The sequence below is a fragment of the Diadema setosum genome, chromosome 22, assembly GCF_964275005.1.
Source record: "Diadema setosum chromosome 22, eeDiaSeto1, whole genome shotgun sequence".
Classification (NCBI taxonomy): Eukaryota; Metazoa; Echinodermata; class Echinoidea; order Diadematoida; family Diadematidae; genus Diadema; species Diadema setosum.
In genome coordinates, this window is record NC_092706.1 from 9,727,903 (window position 1) to 9,747,015 (window position 19,113).

General features: G+C 38.1%; 1 protein-coding gene across 1 annotated transcript in view; it reads left to right on the forward strand.

Annotated features, from left to right (window-relative positions):
* Window positions 1-561: 561 nt before the first annotated feature.
* Window positions 562-19,113, forward strand: part of LOC140245048 (uncharacterized) — a 124,073-nt gene continuing 105,521 nt past the window's right edge. Inside the window, 1 exon segment of the mRNA XM_072324642.1 lies at window positions 562-729. Within this exon segment, the coding sequence (XP_072180743.1) occupies window positions 562-729 (168 nt within the window).

The following is a 19,113-nucleotide window of genomic DNA, read 5'->3' on the forward strand; positions in this document are numbered from 1 at the left end:
TTATGTTTCTTTTTTTTTTTCGCCCGAGAACATCGAATCTATCTTTGCCCTCTTACGTGTTGATTACGTAGGTCGCACGCAAGTGAGCGACTCCGGCGCGTGGGCGGTGCGACCAATTCGTGATTTCGCTGCTATAATTCGGAATAAAGCTTCATAATGCAAAACCCCCTCACGAATTTTGAGCTGGCTGTAGTCTAAATTTAGTACCTACAGTGTCGCGTGCACAATGTCAGACCTTCCTACTGGGAATGATGCAAATACTGTTTGAAACACGAATTTGTTTTCCTCTGTATTGCACAGATGTATCGTGGTAGCTTCAGTCCCGCTCGTTGGAATAGTGAACATATCTGTGACCGTATGGATCATTCGGCCCCCGACTGAAAAAGTCGCGTCCGTTTGGCGTTTCTTCATGGGGCTTGGATATAGATTGTAGTGTGTGTGATGTGACTGTATATATCCAGTGAAATTTGTCAGTGTGTGTGCGGCGCTCAATAAGAGCGCTGCCGGTGAAAGTAATTTTCGTGCAATCACTTTTCTTTTGGGGTGACAGTGACTGACAACATGTTAATTTTTCCACCCCAAGGCATCTGGACAGTGGTCCTATCATCCGATAGTGGATCAGATAGTGAGGATACAAACCCTGGACCTAAAGTGAAATTTAGCCTGTTGCCCATGACGAGTGACCGGACTAAGAAAGAGGATCTGTCGGCTGCTGCAGTAGCACAATCAGTAAGTGTGTGCCTGTGACGCTGTGTTCCCTGTGTGCATGTATGCAACAGTGCAGTGACTTTTCTTTACATATGGCATTGTTTACAACCCCTCTGAACAGGGGTAAACTGACATTTACTTTATTCCTGCTGTTCCCCTTTGACAGAGCAAGCCTGTGGCTTAGCACCAAAAAATTTAGAGAGTGTTGCAGATTTTTTTTTTTCCCATAAGCCCATTTCTTCACCCCTAGTAGTTGGCTGTGTGAATCGTGTGCAGTCATATTCAACATATGTTAGGGTGTATAACGAACCATATGGTTGGTACTCATGCTTTCACTGCATACATTCATAAGGAATAATGACATGCAAGTGAACAAGTGTTCCAAACCAAATCATTTTCATGCTGATGCTGTCATTTATCATCATTAAATACTTTTGAATTTTAGTTTTTTCTCTGCAGGGCAACAGCATGGATTTCATGCTTCTAGCACACATGTGAGAGAACTGCATGTTTATGTCTGACACCTTTCTTGCTGCCCCCCCCCCCCCCGATTATGCCTCAAGTCTATATACTCAATACATAGATAAATATCGGGGGTCATATTTATGACTTAATTGCTGTCTATACAGGTCGTCTACATTGTGAATTAACCTAATAATAGATTGAACTTCTACATAGCATAAAATATTTTCACTATCAAAAACAGATGATCTCATCTTTTCACACAGCTGTTAAGAATATATTATGTATTGATATCATTAATACATTATGATTTATAGGAGTTTTGATTAGGCTTACTTGTTTTATGTAATTATATTCCTACATTTGGCCTTGCATATTTTAGTTGCCTACAGAAAGTAGTTACCTACCTGTAGTATATTATGTCGGATTTATCTGTTTTCTGGAAATAATTAGAAAATATTTTAATATCCTTTGAGTACTATTTTAAGATTACGGGTAATATGCTGTAAAAGTGACTCAGAGTTTGGTGTCAAAAATTTGGTTGGATTTCTTTGCTATTTGATAGAGGTGGGTAAAATGTGTGCTAGTGCTTCAGGGTTCCATGCACACTGTATTGAAATACACATCGATACTCATGAAGCATAATTATGTTGTAGAGATATTGCATGGGAAACATTTATTGAAGACATGCGTTGTACAGGTAAAAATACTCACCTGTGACTTTTTTCTTTCTTTGGCACATTGGGTCAGTCTTCCATCCCCCCCCCCCCCCCCCCCCGATAAAAAAGAACCCGAAACAAACAAAACAATAACAATCTGTCAATGATTCCTGAACCAGTTTCTGATCTCAATAACAATTGATTCCCTTGTTTACATTGCTTGTGTGCCTGCAGTCACATTAGGATGTATTGTGTGAAGCTCAGGTCACCATTGAAGGAACTGTGTTACAAGATAGCAATGACTAAATGCAAATAAGAATGCTGTAGTACAAGTTCAAGTTTTATGGAACTACAGTACAATGTAAAGCAGGTGATACACACATGTACACACACACACACACACGCACACACACACATATACACACCCATTTTCTCCCTTAGATTCACTCATACTATATTTGTTTACAAATTTGGCTTCGCAGTAGTACTGATGCCAGTGACGGAGGGTCGTGTGCATTAAAATTCCATGCAGCCACCATATTTGCATTTTAAAATGAACTAGTTGTACACTGTGTGCCCAAACACTGCGCAATGTGCACACATTATGTGGGATGGCAACTGTGCAATCAGGTAACGTCAAGTGACGGGACCGTTGTAGTGGTCATGACAATGACCTGTGCTGCCAAGACAGTGACCTCTGTTGGCAACAGCATGCACAATGCCATGTTTACATGACTTGTGAGGACATATTGGGGAGGGATGTTGTCTTCAATTTACTGTACAATGTGTACCTGGCCAATCTGCCTTGCTTGCTTGTTTGCTTTTCTCGCTCCATTGTAACTTCTTCATCAGAGTAACTTGAATGAGGCTCTTTCTCTGATAGAGATTTTCGTTTTGCTTTGTGAGGAGTAGTGACATATTCAAGTAACTGTTAAATTAAATGGTTGGTGGAATTTTATACCAAGTGATGTATGATTGGAAATTGAACTTTCGATGTCAGGGAATACATGCCATGAGAAATCAACTCTGGGACCTCTTTGCAAGATGTCACAGCATAACACTTCTTATTTGTTTTGGATGACATGTAAAGAAAGAAAGAAAGAAAGAAAACTTGAATGTGAGAATCAGGGATGTGTGAGAATATGATGACCTTTTACTGTACATCTACAATTTTAATTCTCAGGTAATCAAGTAAAGTCATTAAAAATTATACTTTTATTTCACAGGTAGAACTTTTCTATTAAACTGCCAAGGGGATTTATTACACAATTGTAATACAATAACTCATTTATATTTTTTTTTTTCATTGATGTCATTTGTCACTTTTATTTTTCTTTTGAATTGGATGTGATTTTTTTTTGTACTTTTTTTTTTAATGAAAGTTATTGGTCTTTGTCAAAGAGAATTAAATATTGTGGTAGAACTAGAAGTAAGTGTTCTGCAAATGCAAATTGCACATGCTGGAAAAAAAAGAGTCTGTCAATTTCATTGCATCATAGCATGTAAAATGTAGTCCAATGTCGGAACCCACCTGTTGATTATGGCAATGGAGGCTGTACAAACTGAGAGCAAACCTTGTACGGTATGCTATATGAGCTTGAAATATCATGCAATCAATTTCCCCCCAAAACATGAGTAGACCTGATGATGGAAATTCTAAAGCTCATGAACACTTACTGTCTCAATTAGTTTACTCTTGATATTTACAGGGTACAAATATGCCCCCTGCATCATTGCGGATCAGCAATATTTTGATGGGATACATGTGGCAGACAACATTGTATGTTCTGCACGAATGCCAATCAATGCTGTCAGACTGTGTGAACAGTAGTTTCCGAAGACAAACAAACAAACAAACAACTCCCTGTATTCCAGATTGGGTGTTCCGTGAAATGAAAAAGAGAATGAACAAGTACAGTATAGTACGGTACTGAATTGGTGTACATGTATTCAACATTTTCAGATGTCTGTATTCGGAATTACTTCGTAGGAGGGGAGGGATTATTTCATTGTCTTTGGCATATGTTGTGTGCAAGGTTTTGAGTCAATATGTGCACTGCTGATCTACTCAGACATACACTTGTACAGTACATAGTTGTGCAATGAGTATTATGTACACCATGAAATTTGACGAAAAGCCAAAAAGCAATCTGATACTCTCAGTATTTGATTCACTCTGCAAGTGATGCTTGGAAACATGCGGGGAAGAGCTTAGCTGCAACATATGTTACACTGTGGTGTGCTCTTTTCCAATATTGGGGCTTGATAGGCAATGATATGATTTCAGGGCTTGGAATATACACTAAATTATGAATGGATTCCAGTATGCATTGCTTCTCTGTGCCCAGCAGTACAGCATGTGTTTGATAACATTGTGTAATGGATTTGTTTGTTGCCTTCTTCTTTAATAGAGATGACATTCTGCAAGGATACATTGTAATTGGACTACATTTAGTATTAAAATTGTACAGCTATTGTGATGTTTTAATAGATTACAATGGTATGCTCTGGTACAATGGGAGATCTACAATGTACATTGTATGGGAAGAAACAGGTGGCATCATATCAACAAAGAATTGTTATTGCTTCATTACCTTTCCATAAACCAGATTTAACTCTGCTTTATTTTGAAATTTTTATTATCTACTTACTGTGCTCCAAGCTCACAACATGTACCAGGCAACCGCCAATTTTGAGATGTCATTCGATTTTGTTGCTGCTTGGGTGTTTAATCGTCTGATTTTTTTGTTTTTATTTGTTGTTTGTTTGTTTGTTTTTTGTTTACACTTTTGCGGTGCATTGGATGGCAAAGTTATACCACAGGCATTGTATATGATATGTGTTCCCTGAGTGTAACACTCAAGGTGCACTTTATACAGTAGTTGGAACTTTAGAAAAAAAAAAAAAAAATAGAAAAGAGACAAGGTAAGCCCGATCTCATTTACATACATTGACCTGTACAGTACATATACCAATATTCTTCAGTGCACACCGAGTACCGGTACCATACTTTTCAGAGTACAGTGCACACCATTAGCACAAATATGTCACATGAAGATTGGTACATTTGTACTCCATTTACAGTGTACATAATCTTCTACCTCCTGGAGTAACACCCCCCCCCCCCCATCACATGGTTTTCAAAAAGAGAAGATGAAAATGTGAAAAGTTCAGGCACAACAGATGCCGGACGATTATGTCCATATATGGACAAATATGTCCATGAAGATTGGTACATTTATACTCCATTTACGTACAGTGTACATAATCTTCTACCTCCTGGAGTGACACCCCCCCCCCCCCCCATGACCACCACCAGCCCCACCGTGAGCAGAGGGCGGTCCCTCTCTTTTTTTTCTTTTACTCACCTGAGCCAAAGGCTAAAGTGAGCTATCTGTGATCATTCATCGTCCGGCATCTGTTGTGCCTGAACTTTTCACATTTTCATCTTCTGGGCAATTCCGCGGTTAGTAACGTTACATTTAAAGAAATTGAGATATTTATTTTTACTACTAAATCACCATTTTTTCATTTCAAGTCAAAATCATGTTAAAACATGTTCATCCATCCCAGGTCTATGATATAGAAAAGAATGAGTACAATCCAATAAATATTAGAATTGCTATGGCAACTAAAAGGGCTGGTTAGTAACGTTACGAAAAAAGGACATGACAAAAAAATCAATGTCTTGTAACAAAAAGAGTGCAAAATTTCAAGTTACTTCAAACAAAGTGTTGCATTAATTTCAATTATTGCATCATGACAAATGTTCACGCAAATATTTTTAGAAGTTCGACCGATAATTTATTAGCTAGACCCCCAAATGCATGGTTAGTAACGTTACGGTTAGTAACGTTACATTTGTCCGGAGTAATTCCGCAGGTCATTTCGCCCTTTTGTAATTGACAAAACGTCACATGACTTCTGGAGAATTTAAATATATTCATCTGTTACCTTTTAGCAAAAATTTGAGGAAAAAGTTTCAAAGCAACCCACTGTAATTTGCATTTAAGTGAATTTTAGCATCCCCAGTCCCACATGTACATTTTAAATGATGGTTTTAGATCTCGCAAAATCAATAAATACAAAAAATAAAATCTATTGAATTTGAAAGACCTTAGTGATTGGTGAACATCCATGACATTAGTTGATACCTAAATTAAAGGGTAAGATAAAGAGGCACATTTCTTTAATCCATGTCATGTCCACCTAACTGCGGAATTGCCCTTCTCTTTTTGAAAACCATGTGATGGATTTTCATTAACCTTTGCAGGTAATGTTGCTGGTGTGATAGGATCTCAATTTTTTGAAAGAAGCACTACAAGTAGGAATGCCTCTTAGGGGACCCCCAAACCCCCAAATTAAGGAAGCTCTGAAATCTTCTTCTCTAGAACCAGAAGTGATGGAGCTAAGTTAGTGCTATGAGTAAGTACATTGGTGACTGTACTTAGGCCAAAAAAAAAGAATTGTTGTATTGGCGTAACCCGCCCGACCCTAAAAATTCCGCCGACCCTATGTTTTTTTATTATTTTTTTTGCTATCGATATCAAGTATCTTGTTGACTGCGATCGCGAATGCAAAAAACCCGGAAGTGGAAACGCCTCTAGGGATATCGGATGTACGAGGGAGAGATCTCGCTAGCGCCTCGCGTAGCCTCGCTTGATCAGTACGTCATCTGTTTCCAACACGGACGCGTACTCTATCAAGATTTATACAGTGTATACTTAGCATTCAGACTGCAATGTATTGTGCACAGTTTTGCCATAGGTTTCTTGTGTGGAGAACTTACACAAATCTGTATATGTGGGACTGTAATAGAGCTCGCCGTGTGCGATGAAAAGATCGTACATATGGGTCAATTTGCATCTATCTTATTTAAGTCAAAATAGTAAAATATGAAGTGAAAATATTCAGGATAGGGATTTCAGCATCTTTAAATTCTGTGAAGGGGTATAATTCGAGTAATATCGGCCTCATAAATGATTTGTAGAATAGATGAACATAGCACATACGGTGTAGCAGTTGTAACTGTTTACTGAGCACTAGTTTTACACGTAAAATGCAGGTAGCAAAAAAAAAATTAAAAAAAAAAAATCCGCCCGACCGACCCTATTTGAAAATCTCATGTTACGCCAATACAACCTTTTTTTTTTTTGGCCTTACATAGTTTCAAATTTGTTCATGGCAGATCTGGGACCCCCTTCCCCCCCCCCCCCAAAAAAAAAAAGAAAGAAAAAGAAACAAAACAAACAAACAAAACAAAACAAAAACTTTGGGATCAATTCTCACACTTTTATCTTCTTGAAAATGCATAATCAAATTTTCACCAGTCTTGGTAGGTATTTTTGCAAGGATGATATTGGTAGACTATATTAAGATTTTGTACAAATGGGCATCCTGCCCCCCCCCCCATTTTTTTATGGCAGATCCAGGAACTACCTTGGGGCCAGGACCAATTGGGAACCAGCTTTCACATTCTAATCATATATTTGAAATGCATGGTCAAATTTTCTACAAGTTTGGCAGGTATACATTTGTAGTAGTTTATTATCATCATTGTGATGGAATACAAATGGACACTATGCACTCTTGGAGGCCTCCCAAAGCACCTCCCACCCCCCCCCCCCCCCACTTCCTTCCTATGTTCTTCTTTAACCCGTTGAGGATGGACTGATTTGGAACACGCATTTCCCATAGACACCTGCTCCAGTATTCTCGGGACTCGTCTGCAACGGGTTAACATACATCACAGGTAAAGTCTGCAAGAATGTGTGGAAAGTGAACTTGCAGTACTCAGGTGAGCGCTACATGTAGACACAGTCTCCTGGTTTTGAATAGCATGGAAATGCATACAGTGTGCTGAAAATAGGGGCAACTCTCCTATTGAGCACCACCAATATGTTGTGTCATACCAAGGAGGTATCATACCAGTGTAACAGATCATATTATAGTCGGTAGCAAGACAAGCGTTAAGCATGCGCAGTACCTGTGATGCAAGATGAAAACATACAGTTTTCATATCAGTGCATACGAGACCTCAATAGGTTGTATCATGCAAATGATGTGAAAGTTTATACGAGGGTAAAAGCAGGTCATCATATGCATGGCGGTGGTGCATACAGTGGGCGAGGAAGGTCATGTAATGAATATTGTTTGCTAGGCACGCTGACACAATGTAGACACTTTCAGTGCAAATGGAGACAGGTGTTCTTTGTCTGCACTGCCATCTTTGTTAACCCTTTCTGTACCAGGGACTTTATAGGACAATATGTACAATGCTACGTGTAAGTTTGTATTTTCTGTGCCAATTTAATTAGCACTCACAGCACACGAAGGGTTAAGACAAACCATTTTAAGCTCTCTCATTGTAGCAATTGTACATTTTTCTTATACATTGTACTTCAGTATGATAGTGTCTCGAAACATTTAAAATGCTTATGATTGTATTTGTTAATGCTTTTGAGGACTGCATTTACTCTGTATGCCTACAGGTTGTACAAGAGTCTATATATAACAGCAGTATTGTGGATATCAGGTACTGTAGATGTCTGACTTGTAAACTTGTAATGTGAATGTGTGTGCAAAGCTCTACAATGTGCATCTTACACAGTTGTGACATCTATAGGGCCTACTGGACATACAATGTATATAGTGACCATGTTCTGCAGCATGGACCTTGTCTGCTATTTTCAGCACATTATTCAATTTATCCAAAACTGTAGTGTGATTCAGAAGAAAACAAAAGGATCTGATTGTTCATGGCTGTAGATGAATGATATTAGCTCTGTTTTTCATTCAGTCTGTTGCGCCATATGATAGGATAGCAGAAACAGGGATACCTGCTCAAAAAAAAAATTATGTGATGTTTCGCCATATACAGGGTTGTTTAGTACAATACAATTGTACTTGTACTGTACTACTAGATAGTAGAATTGTATTTGAACATTCTTTCCTCATTACTTTGTGTTTGTAATATTTATGAGCTTTTTTTTAAATGAGTTTTAGTGATGTGCCTCTGAAATATGTGATATTTTCCCTCTGGCACATGCTAGTGCTGCTACATGAACAAATACCTTTGGGTTGTCCATCTGGTCACCTGAGGTAAGGTTATTTCACTTATTCAAAAGAATCCTGAATGTGTTGCCTTGTGAATGATTTGTTGATATTTTGGCGAGGAACTGTACTGCACAAAGATGGTATTTTACAGGTGTGTGCACTACAATGTAGTTACAGTGTTAAAGGAGACCTGATGATTTTCAGACTTTTACATTTGAACAACTATAAATTAGTTATACTACAGTGTAAGTACAGAGTTTCAGAATTTATAGTGATTGGGATGAGGAATAAGAATGTTTTCAAAATTTACAACAAATTGCAATGAACAAGGATGATGACATTGCAGCCTCACCATAAGAATGCATGAGTTGGGACCCAGGGAAGCAGAACAAAAGGAGGCATGCATACATTCTACACAGGTGAACTTGTTATGGAAAGCAAGTGGTATTGTAATGTTACACGTCTACATTTCTGAAATATGTGAGCCCCATACGGTGTCATCAACATTGTAATTTGTTTAAGATTTTTCAGAGCATTGGTTTCTCTGCTCAAAGACCACAATAAATTCCACAAATGTACACATGGAGCTGTTGATTTACAGTGTATGCACTACATGATGTGAAATTATGAGAATCATCTGGAATGCCTCTTTAACCAATTCTGCTCTGTCAAAAGGTCAAAGGCCTACAATACTGTTCTACAATTGTAGCAAATTTGTTTACAAGAAATATTATGTCGAAATGATTTGGACAATACTTTTTATTGACGGTGTTCCCTTTCAGAAGTTATCATAGAAGTTATCATTGAGGCTACATTGTAATTTTCTTATGTAAAGACTCCAACCTGTGTAGTTTACCGAAATGTTTTTTTTTTTTCATGTATGATTGCCACTTGTTTTTCGTGAAGTTATTATTTTAAATGCGAGTTGATATTTGCTGATTTAAGTTTATAATGAAGCCATTAAACTACATTATATAGACAGGCAACGATACAAGTCACTGCATTCTCAAAGACATGCAACGATTATCTGCTTTTTTACAAAATGGATATTTTCAGGAGCATTTATAGCCTGAATGGTACAAAGCCCTAAATCTCCTCTCTAGTACAGACTGTACAGTACTGTACAAAGTTGAGACTGCTTTACAATGCATGCAAGTATACAACGAGCTTTGTCAACCGCAGCAAACAAGCTTTGTAGTAAAGCATGTGCTTCATGCTTGTTCTGCTAGAATGAAAAATCATAATACCAGTGGAATTTTCATTACAGTGATTCCTGTGTACTCCTGTGCACTTTACCCCATTTACTGCTGAGGGTGTGTATACATAACATTGACATACACGTAGCATTATATGTTTTAGGGTCACTCACATGTTTTGAAGTTATAAAAAAATATCATATTTTTAGTGTTAATAACATATTATTTACCATTCTGAAGAGAATGGTTTGAAAACTTTCAATGAAATTATTTTGTTTTGGTGAAATTCAAATATTATGTCAATGTTTTATGCTAAAGGTGATATCTTGATTTTGAAAAATATAATTTGTCACATAAAATGAAAAATCATGTTTCTCAAATTTTGTTGTTAAATTTTCCAGTCTTGTCATTGAATTTTGTAGATACTGTGTAAGTATTTTGGAAAGCAAATGAAGAAATTTCTAGTGATTTATCTCTTCATTTGAAGATATAATTGCGAATTGAACAGCATGTCAGTAATGTCCATGTACATGTAGTCCCACATGTTGATTTTTCTGTATCTAGTACTTTGTGCAATGAGGTCTATCTTTTTTCATAATTTGTAGCTCTAATAATATCTTCATCTTTTTTTCTTTTTTTTTTAGGATTGCACAATATTTTGATTTATGAGTATTTTCATTGAAAGAAAAAAATACATTCCAGTGAAATATCATGAGTTTTCACGAAAATACCAGTCAATATTTTCACTAAGTTACAAAAAGTATCTTTCGGGCTACTGAAGTGGCCTTCAGCAGTTTATGGGCTAAACTACGCACTGCATGCTCATCTTCCATAGTCTTCCTTATGACTCTTCATTAATTTGTTAAATGCGAGTGGTTGTGTTGTATGATATTGCCAGGGCTTCAACTGCCAAAAAAAAAAAAAAAATAATAATAATAAAGAATGTGTCTTGCAAGTCCTTTGGGTAGACCTACACATTTCACTGAACAATTCAAAGTCAAATTGTACAGTGAACATACACCGCATACACGTGTATAGATGTATTCCAGTTCAAATAAGTACAAGTGACATATTAGATGATAGTGGAGCTACTTATTGTACACACTCTTTGAAAATAAAGAGTGTGTGCTGTCTTTCCAGTATACAAATTGTAGATTAGGAGAGTCTATTTCATTCAAGTTTTGCATCATTTTGAAGCTTTAAAGTTTGCTCAGTCAAAATCTGCCCTTTTAAACTAAGAATCTGTGTGTGGCTACACATACTTTTTGTTGGTTTTGTTATAAATGCAGGGTCCTAATACAGACTGTACGATGTATATGCATCGTGATGTCTGGAGCCAGATGGCGGAGTACAAGGAGGTGATGATGACACACACAGTGTAGTGTCTCATTGATCCACAGATAAATCTTCTCCCAAGTTCTTATATAATTTGTACATATGCAAAAGAAAAAAAAAAAGGGTAATACTCATTTCCTCTGCAATATCAATCTATGGCATTGCATTTGACAATGATGACTTCTAGGGCAAAGGGTTGAACAAATGTAGTTTGCTTAATGATCAACTTATTGTAAAATACAAATTCTATGATAATTTGCAGGAGATAATCTTTGGACTAAAATTTGATTACCAATTTCAGCTGCTGAATAATGTTTCAAATGGTATTCTGTACACTTCTGTTGAAGAAAACTGGTACACAAAAGACATGTGCAGCAGTGGTATAAAAAAAAAAATGCATTAGTAAAGCAAATTGATACATTGTAAACATCATCATCTTGGCTAATTCATACATATGGTTCCAACAAATAGCACTGTTCGGTAAGGACATGTTGGCTAATTCATACATATGGTTCCAACAAATTGCACTGTTTGGTAAAGACATGTCAGGCGCGGTGGAGCACCCCAATTTGCATCTCATTATCGCCCCGTTCTATTTGAATTTCCAACGGGCATCCACGGCTGCCCGAAACTGTGTGCATGAAAAAGTCAAAACTTTACCTTCTCATTGTGCCGCTATGCGTGCCGCTAGTAAACTCAAACTTCCCACACTATCTAAGCTTTTAAAAACCTCCCTTTTGATGAAAAAATTATGAAATTTGCTGCACTAGAACTTGAGATATTACAGCGTTTTGAAAATCACCTCTCGCAAAACATGCTCTCTGTTTTTTTCCGACTGGACTATGGCCGGGCTCCAATGTGTCCGAAATTAACAACATAAGTTCATCAGGCCTCAATCCATATATGGTGAAAGTTTTCGCTTGGTTCCACCTGTACTTTTTAAGACATCAATTTGTTTCTACAGGGTTTGGAATAGAAAATTGTAGTCAGCGAAACAATTGAAAATGACGTCATTTCTTTTCCCGTAATATTGGGCATGCGTGGTACGTGAGATTCAGGATTTCGTGCTCATTGTTGGTTTGCATGTGACGCAGTAAATTTTGCCGAGTGTCGCACGGCGGTGACTGCTGAGCTGCTGCCGCGCACACTGCATGCAGCAATGCGTTGTGTGTGCTGTGACATGCAACGCTACAGTGACGCGATTATATATACATGGGACCAACCTGTACGCTTTGCGTTCGTGTAATTTTTCGACATCACCTTCTGTTTTTTTCCGACACAACCATGGCCGGGAATATTACGGTATGAAATTTAAAATGCAAGCAGATAAATAAATTCCGGTGTACTTTGTTCGAATGGCGCTTTGGTTCCGCAATCACACTTCGTGAATTTTAGGATGATTTTCAAGGCATATTTTTAGTAATTTTGCTCGCCAGGTTTTCGCTAAAATTTCACATTCTATCATTGTCAAATCCTTTAATATGTTATGTGCGTATTCGGACATGTTTTCAAATTCAAACTAATTCAATTTTGATCCGAAAATAGGTTTCCTTAAATTGTTATTAGCTTGAGAAGTTGTTTACTTTTTCTCAACTACGCGAGTACATGTTGTTTACTTTATGCAAATGAGGCTCGGCTGCCGATGGATTTCTGCGAGATAATTGGGGTGCTCCACCACGCCTGATGTAGAAATTAAAGTTCCATAACTTTCCACCATTCTATCTGATTTTTGTACATTTCATGAAGTCATCTTTACATACATTATTGAAGAATTGCACTTGAATGAATAGAATTTAATGGAAGTTGTCCCACTATTCTGCATGCCTACCCAACCTGCAACATTAATTACTCCATTCACACACTTCTAACTATAACAGTTTTCACAAGTTGATTGTTGTGTATGGCTTAAAAAAAAAAAAAAAAAAAAAAAAAAAAAAATCTCCCTAACCGTTACGATCTGCATCACAATGCAGGAATGGGTCCATCTTGATATGTACATTTTTTCAACCCTGGAGATTATTTGTCTTGTGCCGTATGTGAATGGCATGAAAAAAGACCTAATTTTCAATCCCATGATGCCACATTAGCTTCAGGATGAGAGTGCCTGGGGTCACGCTCTGTCGCAGTTCAGGGACTTAAAGTGCTTTGCTTGCAGACAAATTTATTTTGGCCATGTGTGGAAGGCAGCAAGTGAAATGAATTTATGCTACATGTAATTGATGCAAAAACCAATAACTCTTGTGAATGAGCCTAATATCTGGAGATGTATTATTCAGTACCATCCTTGCTCTTAAAGTTTTCACCACAAATTCACTCCAAATTCAAAGACAAAATATTGAGTTTATACTAGTAGTGGACATTTTTGCACGATCTACATGTATGCTGCACTATGAAACGTCACAAAAAGGTTTAAGTGCAAATATTTCCTTAGTACATTTTTACCATATGAATTGTTGCAGCTTTTAGTAGAATGTCAACTGTCAGTGAAAACTGAAACAAATGCAGTGTTATTGTTACATTTTAATGTTCAAAGACAAGTGGAAGGCATGCATTGCAAGTTTAATTGGGGATTCCCCCACTTTGTCTTGAGAGAGCAGTTCCCATGAGTTGAGTTCCTTGTGTGTACACTGTACCTGTACATCATATGTGCTCATACATGTGTACAATATGTAGTAGGTGTGCATGTTTGCCTTGCCCAGAAATTACACATTTTAATGTACAACCTACTTCTACTTCTATTTATAATATCATGTTTGCCATTCAATGCATGCATCCTAATTACATTTTACAATACATGCCATGAATACATTGTAGTTCTTGTGCCACAATCTGACTGATTCCAAATCCTTTGTTATAATTCAAGTCGTGCAGTACTTCACAAGTGAAGCATTCCGAATTATATTGGCCTATGGATTCAATGAATGCAGAAATATTAATGAGTGGTATAATAGATTCTAAACAGACATCTTGTGTGCATTGCATCACATGCTGTCCTGTGTTCTGGGTCCACTGAGAACCCAGCTACTACATGTATCACCATTGGAAAAAGCTGGATTCTGCTTCACACAAACTTTTTTACGCGAATGTTCACTATGCACAAAACATGGGTCATTACATACTCTGTACGTGCAGAGCAGTAAGCTGCCCAATTCTGTTATGGACTGGTGCTTGTGGATCAAAGCTGCAAGACTTCAAGGATGAATCAATCATGTGCACCTACACTGTAGCTTGTACTGTAAGAGAGGACATGAGGATTCTGCCTTTATAGCAAGCATTTAGGCAACATATGAATATAATAATAATAATAATAATAATAATAATAATAAGGTCTTATTTACCCAGGGTAGCCTCTTCAGTGTTGCCACTGCTCTACCAGAGGGCCCTGCTCTTATTATTATTACCCTAGCGTTGCCAGGTACCCATTTATACACCTGGGTCGAGAGGGACACAGTGGGTAAAAACATCTTGTCCAAGGACGTAAGCACTGGGCGGGATTCGAACTCGGGTCCTCCGATCGGGAGTCGGGAGTCTTATCCACTGTGCCACAGCGCCTCCACAATTCCCCCCTTTTCTCCCATTTTCATTCCTTTAAAAAAAAAAGACCTCTGTGAGACCATATAGGTTATCATGTATTCTGTGATTTCTTGAGTGACCAAATTTACAGTACTGTGTTCACTTTTCCCATGTACAGATACTGTAGTAATGTGTAGTTTATACAGGGTAGTTTACACATTTTATTGGTTGAATATTTCTGAATCCATTTTAGATGTCTACACACATGTATACTTACATGTGCGTTTTACAGCCCAGTTACCAAAGTTTGACAATTTTTGCATTCAACCACCACAGGCCAAAACAGTGTCTGTAAGTTCAATAACCAACCTGTGGCTTGTGTAGTGATCAGTCTGGAAGTTTTCAAGGCCCAAAGTAATGCATCATGTAATTACAGTATGTATGCCCTCACACCAGGAGTAAGACGGTTTATGCATTAGTATCTCCAAAGTTATTATTGAGTACAAGCATGTGAGGGACTATACAGTACTGGTTGAGGTGGAGATTCAGGTTTATAATATTCCTAAGTGAGATAATGAGAAACCTCTTATGAAATATGAAAGAGCATGAAATTTTAAGAAGGATTCAATGTTTATTTGATGAACATTGGTTTTCAAATGGCTGAGATATCCAAAGAGTGATAATAAAAGGCGACAGGCCACGCCTTTTATTAGGATCTCTTTGTTTCACCTTGTATTTGGATATCTCAGCCATTTCAAAACCGATTTTCATCAAATAAACTTTTGATACCCCTTAGAATGGCATGCTCTTTGACATCTCATAGAGTGGTTTCTGAATATCTCGCAAAACGTTAAAAGCTAATTCCTCACCTCAACCAGAACTGTACAGTCCCCTTAAAATTCCTGGCTTCAGATTATAGTACATTTCACAGCTTCCCATTCTTTGTCAAAATCTTTCCTGTTGGCAAGTCTTCTTATTTTGGAGGGGATAGGGATATTGCCGGAGGGAAATCCCCTCCATTCCCCTCTCCCCGAACTCCCCCCCCCCCCCCTCCCCTTCCTGAAAGAAAAGAAAATATCTTCATGGGCCTTTTCTCATTTATAGGAAATACTGCAAAATTAAAACTTGCAATGTTTTATCTTTACTTCCATGCACACTGCAACAACAACAACAACAACAACAACAACATCAACAAAGTGGGCTGGTTTTGATTCCACTGCGGAAAAAGTGCAGATTTTTGCCCATGTAATTCAGCAATGAAACGTGACGTCTGCTACCTCTAAAAGAAACAGTAGCCAGGTTGATACAGCTGGACATTTCATGTGTGGCAGTAAGGAGTACCAAGCTGATATGACATTACACCCCCCCCCCCCCCCCCCCAAAAAAAAAAGAAAAAAAAAAAGGAAAAGTAGTATTTTCTGAAGTTAGGGGTCTCTCTAAAATTTGTCATCCAACATGCATATTTTGGAAATGATTATAATTACTCTCTGATATTCACTGTCTTTTTTTGCAGTGTTTTGAGTCACTTCAAGATTACAGGTCCTTCACCTAATGTGTCCTTATATATGAATTTTCTAATGAGTCCATTTTTTTTTTCTATAGGCAGTGTGCATGGCCCTCTTGAAAACGTCAGTTCTTTTCTGTCCTTTGCACCAATTTACTTTAAAATAATGCTGATTGTTTCTCATCTATGAGGATCCCCCCCATAGAACATCCCATATTACAAGTTGTGTGTGTACAGTCTACAGTGTAAAGTATTCAAAGCCGAGTTGAATGGATGCTGTGTGGTACACAAAGGATCCTAAAATGACTGAGATAACAGTAGGCCTATACTGGAAAAGATATTCTGTGCATTGCAGGTTCAAGATGTGTGTTATCAATGGTCAGTTTATTCATTGGAACGTAAATTGCAATGTCATAGATCTTTGAATACCAACTATTGCGTAAATTACTGTTATTGTTGCTGTTTGGCACCACTGCATTGCACAATGATTTTTATTCTAAGGTTGACATCTGCTGTACATGTATGCGAATTGCCATGCTGGGATCGAGCTATGGTGGGTAGTCTATTCACCAGCCTTCTTTCCCGTACCGGAATTTGAGCTTTGTCTTTATCCTGTACATTCTTCCTTATATGCTCCCTTAGAGTTGTGCATTCATTCCAGTGTTGGCATTTTTGAGTCATGATCCATGATAATCCTGGATCAGCTTCGCTGAAACCAAACAAGTTTGGCATTTTGCATTTTGGGAAAATAATCGAAGTGACTTGGTAGGAGACCAGCCCAGTGCGTATATCATTTGCATTAACAATCCAGGTTACACCCTGTGGCAGCATGTGACATTAGTACGCATCCCCTTGGTGCAGTGTGTGAGTGTAGCAAGGATCACCAGAAGAAGTCTGTGTGTACATGGGTACATTGCACATGTACTTGTATGCATGTCATGCTTGCGGAATGCTGGTTTTGACCGAGTGCTCCATGAGTGCTATTACAGTGTAGAAAGATAAGGAACTGCCAGTAAATCTTATGCCAAGTGCATGGTAAGTCAGTGAATGCTTCTTTTATTGCAAAGGTTGTCTTAAAGTGTGTGCCCCCCCCCCCCCCCCCACCCCGTATCAGACGATATTGGGTTTGTGCTTGATATTGCAGATGTGTATTTAAGAGGTTAAGAAGCCACCTACGCTATATGGGCTGTATGAGATAATCACAAAGAGATTGCGACATGATCTTGTGTGGCTGCAGCCAGCATAGAGCCATAGATTATGTTGTACACAGCACTGCGTATTGGACCACATGTGCACAGTACAGTATGTGCACCTCCCATCTCTACAATGTACAAGTGTGCCGTCTTTGCCATGTTTCCTATGGTGCACTTCCTGCACGACAGCCAGGCCATTGGTACAGTACACAAGCATGGCAGCAAGGTTCACCACCGTTCGCTGTGGTTTTGGATGTGTTGTTCATACCTACTCATCATTCCATTACATTGTATCTTGTATGATCCTGTCAAATTTACAGCTGCTTTTAACCCATTGAGGACGAGTCCCGAGCATATTCCATACTCGGGCAAGTGTTTATGGGAAATGTGTGTCGTAGCAAAATCAGTCCATCCTCAACGGGTTAATGTGGCATGCCCCACATGATATTTGTGGGACCGTTTGATATTTTCAGTAGATACTGTGCGAGCTAAATTTCCCTAATAATCCCCTTTAATCATAGATAGCAAGGTGCGAATATAAAAATACATGAAAACAAATGTGCAAAACTATGACAAAAACATCAAAACACCCCTCTGGTCCCGCAGCGCCCCCCCCCCCCCCCCCCCCCCCCAGTTAGTATTCGAAGCAACTGAAATAGGATGATGCTGTCTGCAGTATTTTTAAGGCCAAGGTGCACAGACTGGTTGTTCTGAATCACCCCACCCCTAATTTCTATGGACCAGAAAATGTACAGGTACAAGTAGCATCTAAATTGCCACATACAGCACTTCGAGGATTATGCAGTGTGCAAGGAGCCTACATAACATGTACTGTGTTTGCACCACATGTGCGTTTGAGTATAAAAGTTAAAAAGATAACTTGTTTTAATTTAAAGCTACTGTATACGCTATATATTTCGCGTGGGTTTTATTTTCGCGAATTTTGCGAGTCGGGAGCTATTCGCGAAATTAACAACACGCGAACATATTACCTTCCAAAATGAATCCCTTGCCTTGACGATACGATCATTTTACGGCTTACCGAACAGACCATACTGGCTAAGCTTGTTTACGTACATATAGCATGTCCACGTCTAACTAATTTACTAGCATTTGTAGCATTCGTTGCTAGTAAGGTGAAAATTCACACTTTCTTTGCCACTTCATATTTTCTCCGGTCCCCCAATCGCGAATTTAACCACTCGCGAAAATGTGTGACATCGGCAATTCGCGAAAATTTATGCACGCGAAAATTATAGCGTATACAGTATTCAAACCAAAGTGGTCTGACAAGGCACACTTTTGTACTTTGTCATATTAATTTGACAACCAGGTAATCAAGCTCAGTGAAAGTCCATTTCATATCTCTCATGAATTATATAAAAAAAAAAAAATCAAAAAGTCTCATTTATCTTGATGTACTTTTTTTTAACACCCTTCATTACTCTCCTATGATTGTTCTGGATGACCTAAAGTAAACAATATTT